Here is a 10,428-nt window from a genome sequence, read left to right on the forward strand (position 1 = left end):
GTACTTTATTTATAGCTTAAGAGTACAACACTTTCAAAATATATAAATGATGTGGTATTTTTGTAAAAAAAATTCTAAAATGAAACTAAATTTCCTATGTCTATTACAAATAGATAAAATAGATGAACATTATTTTAGAATGTCATACTCCTACAGATGGATTAATTTTTAGATGAAAAACCTTTCATGTACTTGATAGTGAAGAACGTTCGTCACACGAGTAATTTTGAATTTAATTAGTACTGGTGAATATTTTTTCCATATTTTCATTCTAATGGCTTACAATTTTATAAAATTATGCTAATCAAACCATTTTCAAACTTATTGGAGTTGGAGCCTTTTAAATTAATATATTAAAAGAAAAGTAAAACAAAAATGGTTCTCTTTTTTCTTTCTTTTTTCTTTAACCCAACGATGAGTCAAAAAAAGATACAAAACCAGGTGACTGAGCCTGCAAAATCGTTGTCTATAATTAGCATCATCGTAAAAAATTAACCACTACACCTCCACAATCTCTCTAAAAGGCTCTCTCGTTTATAAGTAAGGAATTACAGGTAACCCGAACTTCGAATTACGTTGAGGACTACTCAATTTTCATAGCCAAGGATTTTTCTTTCCAGCTCCGCTTCTTTTAGGAGTTGTACCTGTAAGTTTCTGTCATGTTCAAGAGAAAATCGAATCAATACATGTCCAAAACAAAACGCGCAAGCAAGTTGGCGAAAAGAAAAAATTATACGTACTTTAGACTTCTTAGTTTTTCCTCGAATCCTGTTCTTTGGAGGTTTTAGTTTGTATAGCCGGACCATCCAATGGTGAGTTGTGAAGACCTACATTATAATGCATTATCAGAACATTGGATTTGGGGAGGTACTATATAAGGAGAACAATCACAAATTACTTGAAATTTTGTTTTTTCTATTAAATATGTTTCCAGGGTTTGCAATGAAGATTATTAAAGTTAATTGTTATCCAAGATTGGAGAACTAATATGCCAAAGGTTGACTTTGAGTTTAATGTACTCATGACTTCTGCTCATATTATGAGATTGATTCTGTCTTCTTACCTCTTCAAAATGGGTAAGTTTGAAATATTTCTTTCCAATCTCTGTCCGCCTCACTCTATCAAAGCCCTTACCATCTGTTTCCACAAATCTGTAGAAAAAAACAGATTTATAATTATTAACACAATATTAATGTAGAAGGAAGAACAAAATGACTAAAAAAATGAGTGAAATGACCAACTTCCGAGTAAACACGAACCTGTAATACGAGAGTTTGTACATGAGCGAATTTAGCATAGTTGGAGTTGCTTGAGAATCGATACGATACTGACCATCTCTCTTTAGACAGAAACAAGATGAGATATTGTCAAGATTCTCTTAGCATTTCAAATAAAATCCAAACTTCCAATATAATCTAGTTTCTTATTTGAAAAAATTTTAAAAAGCCAATTACTGGTTTAGCAGTTTGACTGAATAACTTACTAGATAATCAGGCTCCTTGATGTGAGGGAAGACACCCCCACCAATACGAACCATCCACAGGAACTTATTGATGTCATCACTGGGGTAGCCAACGAGACCTAATGAGAAAAGCAACGTATCATCTCAAAGTTCCAGTTCTTGTTTAGGAAAATCACAGAATAGATCTAGGAAAGCCAACCTCCAAAAACCACAAGAACATATTTTACATCCAAGGAGTTAAAGATTTCCCAAGCTGCCTTTTCAGGAGAAGACATGGCAGTACCAACAGTTGCAATATGTGTGTTATTCCAGGTATTATTGTCAACAATGACGGTGCGGTTAGCCATTGCAGTAGTCTGGTACCCATAATCCCACCAAGATGCAACCTGCAAAACAAGTTTTAGAAAGACAAGGCATCAGTTACTCTTTGGTTCAGTAAAGACACGATTTCAGCTGCGCAATATTTAATTGTACAATCAGAGGCGAGACGATGGGCCTCAAGTTCAAAAAGTAGGAAAAATTCACAATAAGAGAGGAAAACTGAGTAACAGGGAACAAAATGCAATAACAAAACGGGGAGGTTCTCACTTTATCATCCACCTCAGTGTTGTGGCTTAGCCATGCATAAGCCTCTCTAAAATCATCAAAAACATGAAGACCATCGTGGGAATGAGATGTTAGAACAATGGATGGGGCTGAATACGCTTCTGCTGCTGCCCAGACACAATGAACCTACAAGGAAATAGTTTAACTCAAACTCAAAGCTCCCAAAGATAAATTTGTTGTTTATTTATATCCCATGATTGCCTGTGATTCAATCAAGAAATTAGAATTAGAAGAAATTTTACCACATAGAAGGCACCAAGCAAAACAAGCAAGAAAATTGCTATGATAGATGCCTCAAAAGGTAAAACCAGAAGCCTCTTCTCAATTTTAGACTTGATAGATGGCTTTTCCACAGCAGCTACAGATTCTTTATCTTTCTTCCTGTTCTTTCTTGATGGTCGTTCCTTTAATGTATCTTCAGTTTTATCAGTTTTTGCCACATCGTTCTCTGGTATGACACTAACAGAGCTCGTCTCCGCTGCCTTAATTGTGAAGGAAACAAACAGACCAAACAAATAGAAATTTTAGCTCCCAAGTATTACATTGGGATAATTTAAACCAGCAGCACATAGAAAATATATTACATCAATTTGGGGTTTCATTGATGATCCAGGCAACTGGAACTTTATTGATCGTGTAAAAACTTCAAAAGCTTCAGAGAGAGCAATGCCAGACAAGATGCAAGCTGCTGGGGCAAATACTAGCATAAGGCGCACCTGTACATTACACAAACAGATAATCATGCTTTGACAAAACGGTGTCCAGAAGGTGAATTGGCTGTCAAAACGTTGTTCTTACCATGACTCCAGAAAAGTAAACTGATGTTACTATATAGAGGATCACAAAAGAGCTTGCATCAGATAGAGGTGAGAAGCATGCCTACCAACAGATAGATGTCATTGGGACAGATACAAATTTTTAAGAAAAAAATTCAGAAATATATATTTATATATATATATATATATATATATTTTGTGTTGAAAAAATAACTTACAACAATCCCAGCAGGAACCAAGAATGCTAAAACATTAATATCCATAAAGTAAGAAGGCCAAGTTGGTGGTTGATGCTCACTAACACTAGCAATAATTGGAATGTACTTGCTTGCGTATGTTCTGGACAAAAGCAGAAACTAGCATTCATCATTAATGAAGCGACATAGGAAATCTGATTTCTTCATATTTTTAATAATTAAAATCTGGGAAGTGAAATCATAATAGAACATAAAACAACAATTACATCATGTCTCAGCAAGGCACAACAAAAACCCATATATTTTTATAGGAAGGGAGCAGAACAACAGTATCAGTTACTTAAGGCCAAACAAAACCAATGCCATAACCTAATCAGGCCTAGCTCACAGGTTACGACAACTGAGAAATCAAATTAATCAACATTAAGTACCCCGTAGTTTCTGTTGGCCACATGTTTAACACATTCAAAAAGATCAAGGTTGGCAAACAAGAAAGAGATAAGAGTAGAGAAGTTTTACGGATCAAGTAGACTAAGACTTCTTCCACTCCATCCTTTTGTTGGGCTAGAAGCTACCAGAGCTACAAGTATAGCTACTACAGCAAAACAGAGTACCCTGATAGAGAATGAACAGAGAAGCATAAAGGTCATTTTTAAACACTTGCAACATCCAGAATATGTTAAAGAGAGAGTAAATGAAACTTACAGGCCAAGAGACAGAATGAGTGTGACAGCAACTTTGAACATTTTTGCAGACAGAAGACCTTTAATATAATAAACAAGAGCCACCACATGGATAATAATGAAAACCTGTAGAAGAAAATTGTTAGCCAAAGCTCATAAGAATTCAGGTATATTCTACAAATACTTACCAAGAAGGATGCAAAATGTTCTGATGTCATGACGGCATTAAATCCAACTACAGGCACCAAAGCAGCTAGTAATGTTCCCAAGACAACCTGCAATTACAAAATAAGATTAGTTGCAATCATGACTTCCACAAATGAAGTAGAAGTAGGCTTTATTGTGGAAACATCCAACCAGATACCTACTTTTACAGTGATATTATAAATTGGAAAGTGGTGGAGTAGCACAAGAATGAATTCTTGTAAAGAACTTATTACCTAATCTGTTTCCAATTTCATGGTAACTAGTTAAATCAATTTACTCATATTATACTTCACAACGTGCACAAAGTTCGAACCACAGTTACAATTATAAAAGCAAGCTAACCTTTCAATGGATCTAAGCCATTCAACCAATTGCAAGAAAATAACTACATCTTCGATAAAGCTATTAGCCTATAGCCTTCTTGTTAATTAGAGTATAGCCTACGAACTAGGTTAATGGAAGAAAGGTTATGACAAAGTACTGCATATTAAAGCCCAAATTTCAATTTTCATTAGATGTTGGTCACACAAGTTTTTCAAGTGTAAAATTGTTAAAATTAAGGCTTCCCTTTGGCTGTTAATTTTCTATATTATATCCAAGAACATAGCATACAACATGCTTTCTCCAATTTCACACTACAAATTAATTTCATTTTCAATTCTTTAAAAGCCTTGTAAGTTGCACATACTTACAAGAGGAGCATAAGCAATGTACAACCGGGATGAGTAGCGACCAGTCACAATGCAAAGAAGAACATGCATCGGAATAAGATTAATTATAAAGGTGTAGCCTCCCCAAGAGCAAACCTGAAAAAAATTAACAATATGCCATCAACTATGAATATAATGGGGCATAAGAAAGAAAGAAGGAAAATGAAACTAAAACAAAAACACACAAGACATTATGCATTATACATTATACATACCATGTAAAAGTATGCTATGGAGTTTAATGTAGCGTAAAAGAGAGATCCTGTATTCAATGTCTGCAAACAGTAGAGGAAAACAGAAGGAGAATACATATAATTAGTAATGTATTATAAAAGTGAAAGTATGCAGTCAAACTACTAACTGAACTGGAGTACTTTGTTCTTTTAGTAAGCCTATTTTTAAATGAATAAAAGACACAAACCACCAACAACAAAATGGTCACGCCCAGCCAAAAGAATAAAAAGATGAGAAATGCCAAATATACTTGAGTCATCACCAACCTTTATATAAAGATAGAAAGTGATAATCAAAGCGAATATGGCCACAGCTTCATTGTCATAGCTTCCAGCTACAGAACGTGATATGTATGATGGAACCTGGAAATAGAATAAGAAGAGAAGCAAATAGCATTGTCATGTGCACAGATTTTTAGGATCTTGTAAACGACACTATTAATGTTATAGCAGAATGCAGCGATATATATTTTGTGAAAGAATGTCATACAACTCGTATCAATAAAGACATAAAGACATCGTATGACATTTGTACTAGTAAAGAAAGGTAATACAAAACTAGAAGCTCCATCTGTCAGACAAGCATACAATTTTGGAAATGACCAAAGAAGAACAGCCATGTTACAGCGCCTAATAACTCATACAAAATAATCGAACAAAGCCCATGAATTCCTCAATATACATACATGTAGTAGGGTTGGGTTGCAAATATTCCAAAAACATTATGAGTTTTATTTAGAGATACACTGATACTACACTAACGGATAAATAACTAAACAATACGCAGATATATGAGAATAAACTGACAGCAAATTTAAGTCAGAGAAATTTACTTAAAAATAAAACAGTAAGAGTTTCAAAGAACTGCCAAGAGAATGAGAAAAGATCGATGTTGCACATCTTCTGTCTTAATTAAAATATGGAAAGGAAAAATAAAACAAAAGAGTTAAAAATACCCGCTATGTAATTTACCATTGCCAAAAGAGCTGCAGCAGTCAGTCCAGCACCAGTACCTTTAACTTCCTATAAAATAGGTTAAATTGAGCAACATTACAAATCAGAGAACTATTAAATATTTTTGAAAAAATAATGAAGGATGAAAGAAAAACAAACCTTAGTGAGAAGAAAAGTTGCCCAGGAAGCAAAAGCAGAAAATATGGGCGCAGTAAATACACAAACAGTCTCAACAGTCAGTGGAATGTTTAATGAATTCACAAACCTGCAATTAGTAGGTAGAGACACATAAGTATCCACTATCCACTGACTTAGGGAACAGATGTAAACACCTTCCTTTTGTTTTTGTATTTGTGTTTATGGCTTCCTTGTCATTCTTTTTCATTATATTTTGGGTTTCATCAGGCAACAATTTCCAAAAAAGAAAAAAGTCCAAAAGCAAGTCGTCCTATTTCGGCTGGCAAAAATGAAAAAAGAGAGAAAAAAACTGTAGCATTTGCTAACAATATGTTCTTAAATACCTACCACCATATAGATCCTGCTGTCAAGGTCAATCCTGGGTAAACAGTTCCACCAATCACACGCCCAAGAGGGTACCTTATAGAATTCGTGACAAAAATCAAGACTGTTAAAATGCAAAGCTAAAAGAACTTGACATAATAATTCAACTAAAGATTACCAAGTAGAAAAATTACCATGTCCGATCATCAAACCAGTTCCAGAATTCATATATTCCACTCTTTGTCAGAAACTGAAACGAACATATGAGCAGATACTTACTTCGTATTGTTTCACAAATTTGTGACATAACAAGATCGATCAAATGAGAAGCACAAAAGAAAATATTGAAATTTCAGTGTACAACACTGTTTTAGAGTGAAATTGAGGCAAAGCAACAACAAAACCAATGGTACGAATCCAATTGAAAGAGAAATAAATTATTAGGAATAAAACATCAATACAAAGAAAGAATCTCCTTTTCAAGTAAAGAAATCGTACCTGTGTGACTCTGTAATTGAAATAAGGATCGAACTCGTGAATTACACTCTCATACTTAATGACCTGTAAATCATTCACCAGGCATTGTGACCATTAGGACGAATAGTTCACAAAAGTTAAGCTCAGATTCACTGAATGAATATTCAAGCACCATCAGCTTTGCTCAGGAGATACAAATATCCAAAAGAAAATGATAATAAAACAAATATTCAATCTCTACAATTATCAGAAACAGTTATGATAAAACAGAACCTCAAGCCAAATTTTAATAAATATACCCCATTTCGACAACAAATATTCAACAAAAACTCCAAATGTCAAGATATGCGATACATACATTAGATTATGTATGACTCAGAATACAACTTTCATTCATTATATTCCATTTTCTTGGAGGCCAAGCGGAAGTGAATTGAATTTTATGAGTATTTAGCCATTAGATCTATCAAATTATAGGAAAGCTTCAAGATCGGAGAGCTTACAGAGAAGAGTCGGATCGAGAATGCCAGGACACCGATCAAGATGAGGATGAAGACAGAGAAGACATTTCCGAAAGCGTTCCTTAAAACAATCCCCGAGGAGGTCTCCGAGGCCGCCATTGACGGCCAAAATAGAGCTCTGAGTTACGTCTTTGGAAGAGTAGAGGGAGAAAGAGAGTGAAGGGGTTTTGCAGGGTACGAGTAAACGAGGAGGAGACTTGTAGTAGTTTGAGAACTACCAAACTACCCTTGTAATTAGCCAAATTACAGAAATGGGTCTCGCACGACATGTGGAATGACACAATTGTCCTTTTATGTCCACGTGGCAACTTCGTATGCTATATGTGATTATGCGCTGCGATTGGCTGAGGACTACGTTGTCTTCCACGTGGCATCATCTTATATGCCTTGTGATATTATAATTTTATTATTTATTCTCTTTCTACAATATTGTAATGAGATTTGTTAAAAAAAATAGTATTTATTATTTATTTTTTTTAAAAATGAATATTTATTATGTTATTTTTTTAAAAAAAATAATAGTGTAATGAGATTTTTTTTTCCTTTTTGAAATGATAGTGTAATGAGATTAAGACAATGGAAAGCGCACCACAAAATAAAATTTTAGGAAAAATGATAATTTCTTTAAAAATGATTACCATAGGATAATTTCATTACAAAATAGGATAACAAGATAATAATATTCGGTTGGTCAATTTATTGATATTTAGTAACACAAGATTAATACTCACTCATTATATTGACAAGATAAAATATGAGTTTAGTAATTAATAAGAGAAAAACACAAGATTTATAAATAGTTCACTCCCGTATTCTAACGGTAATTGAGCTACATCTACTGCGAGTTTTTATTCTTCACAAAAATTACAATAGAATTGGCTAAAATAAGAGCTCAAATTTCTAGATCTAATCTTGTAGGAACTTTTCTAAATATGAAAAAAATATATATATGTATATATTAGAGCTCTTTTTTATAGGCGATGAGATTTATTAAAATATTAATAAAATAATACAAAAAATATTAGATAATTATTTTGCAATAATTTAGACCATTGATGATGATCTAATGTCTAAAATGACTCTGGATGGTGATCGTCAAATTTCGGGGCTTGTTACGTGTCTATTGGATCGTTTTCAGGTGATCGATTTGCAAAAAAAATCGTTCTTATCTTGAAGATGAAATTTTAACTTGAAATCTTCAAAATTGCAGTATGAGTGTGAAACATTTCTTGAAAGAGCTTGAAATTAGCTTTCAAATACAACTAGAATCGTATCAATCGGATCAATATTGATTGAGTTATGGTCATTTTACTGAAGGTTGTTCAGCAATTGTCGCCCAGGTTAACATTCTGACGTCAACCTAGAAGCAATATGAGTGGGAAAACGTGTTGGACTTTTATTTTTTGATGCCTAAGTGATATCTTGAGATTAGTTAGCCAATTTCTTATTTCGGGTGAAGTCATTCACCAGTTCTCAAAGATGCCACTTTTTTGCAAAATCGGGTAGAATCAAAACTTCCTAATTTGCGACTAATTTGTCGATATTCCACTTTGCCAAAAGGTTAAATATCAATGTGTGAATTTAACTTGTCACAAGTCATAGCTCCTGTTTACTACGGAAAAATAGTAAGATGCTTGAGATGAAACTGGAATTGGATAAGCAGATTCCAGCGCACCAAGCTATATGTCAACATGGGCGTTGAGTGCTCTTCGGAGAACTTTTCGTGACACTTTTTGTTACTTCTATGGCATTCAAGATTGTGAATGAGGTCTCTTACCCTATTTTTGAGTAAATATTTTCCCCCAAGTTAAATTTATACCTGTGTGAGGTTGGCTTGATAACATGAACTAAACCCATTTTATGCGAAACTACCAGTTAGGCATCAATTTTAACTTCTACCAATTGTTTTCTGTTTGTCTTCATAATAAAAACTTTAAAAATAGTTATTCTCAGATGGACTAGGAATTTTGAATTTTGAAAGAAAAAAAAAAGGCAAGGAAAGCAAAGGAAAATAAAAGATAATAGATCTTTTACTCTCTTATCTTTCTTTTAAATTTAAAAAGAGTTCTTATTGACTTAGGAGTAGAGGATTATAATTGTTATAAATACAGAACTCCTCTTCACTCTCTCCTCACTTATTCCACATGCCCTCATAGAGAGAAATTGAGAGTCTGAGTATTTTGCTTTCAATCGCTTTTAAGTGTTCTTTAGCTTCTCCAGGTAGGGATTTTTGAATTTCTTTAGTTTTTTTGTTTTTAATTTTTTTTTTCTTCTCCCTTCTTGTAAAGCTTGATTCAGGAATTCAAAATCTGGTTAGAAATCCTTGAACTCCATTGTTAAGACCTCCAAAAATTAAAATACAATTTTCATGTTGGGTTTTGTGCCCTAAATAAAACCCATTTCAATATAATCAGATTTACTAATTAATAAAGATCATAAATCATTTTATGTTGCATGATTCACATGATTTATTTCATGATTACATTTAATGTATAAATTCTATTAAGTCCAGAACATATGTATTTGTTCATGATTATAGTGTTGTCAGCACAGTGGAATATAATCATGATTATATATTCAAAAGTTTAATTCTCTGATTTGTCAGTTCACTGGATTTAGACTGGCATGATAATCAGCGATAGGTATACTTATACCTTGGATAAGGGTTATGTCCTTTCCAGGGCATTGGCAAAGTTTACTAGTATCGGATGTATGGAGTATACATTGGAAGGGACCGATATTGATCTTAGATAAGATATCATAAACTTACCGTTATATCTTTCTAAGTCAATATCAATGGTTGATCTTAGGTCTATGGATCTTAATCCTAACATGGTTAGGTTCGATCTCAAGAGTGTTATTTGTGTTCTTTGATTTGTTAGTTAAGCCTACCTTTTGGTCTGGGTGATACGTACATTTTGGGAACATGATAGTACAATTGAGTGGGAGCGCTAATCATAGATTTGGAATCTATAGCTTCTATCTAGACATAGAAGTGAAATGATGATTTCCTTCGAGCTTGGCTGAATAGAGATAAATGATTGAGATCTCATTTCAGTAATTATATTAGTTTACTGAAATATCATTTGTAGGTAGCTAAG

General features: G+C 33.5%; 1 protein-coding gene across 1 annotated transcript; it reads right to left on the minus strand.

The window, feature by feature from the left end:
• Positions 1-365: 365 nt before the first annotated feature.
• Positions 366-7,526, minus strand: LOC115705509 (dolichyl-diphosphooligosaccharide--protein glycosyltransferase subunit STT3A). The gene is made up of 23 exons (XM_030632852.2): positions 7,310-7,526; positions 6,828-6,890; positions 6,524-6,579; positions 6,354-6,425; positions 5,988-6,093; positions 5,847-5,897; positions 5,142-5,237; positions 4,857-4,916; positions 4,624-4,737; positions 3,913-3,999; positions 3,747-3,850; positions 3,561-3,656; positions 3,063-3,183; positions 2,867-2,947; positions 2,653-2,784; positions 2,311-2,550; positions 2,051-2,194; positions 1,662-1,848; positions 1,484-1,581; positions 1,260-1,339; positions 1,064-1,151; positions 741-827; positions 366-654 (listed from the first exon to the last, which is right to left on the minus strand). Exons 1-23 carry the CDS (start codon positions 7,424-7,426, stop codon positions 595-597), a joined length of 2,340 nt encoding a protein of 779 aa, XP_030488712.1. The 5' UTR covers positions 7,427-7,526; the 3' UTR covers positions 366-594.
• Positions 7,527-10,428: the final 2,902 nt, after the last annotated feature.

The sequence above is a fragment of the Cannabis sativa genome, chromosome 1 (genome assembly GCF_029168945.1).
Source record: "Cannabis sativa cultivar Pink pepper isolate KNU-18-1 chromosome 1, ASM2916894v1, whole genome shotgun sequence".
Classification (NCBI taxonomy): Eukaryota; Viridiplantae; Streptophyta; class Magnoliopsida; order Rosales; family Cannabaceae; genus Cannabis; species Cannabis sativa.

Excerpts from the sequence above, each read along its gene's own strand:
- LOC115705509 (XM_030632852.2), bottom strand. The coding sequence starts at position 7,426 with ATGGCGGCCTCGGAGACCTCCTCGGGGATTGTTTTAAGGAACGCTTTC. Across the intron at positions 6,891-7,309 it reads TCTCGATCCGACTCTTCTCT|GTCATTAAGTATGAGAGTGT; the intron begins GTAAGCTCTCCG and ends AATGATTTACAG. Across the intron at positions 1,152-1,259 it reads TACAAACTCTCGTATTACAG|ATTTGTGGAAACAGATGGTA; the intron begins GTTCGTGTTTAC and ends TTTTTTCTACAG.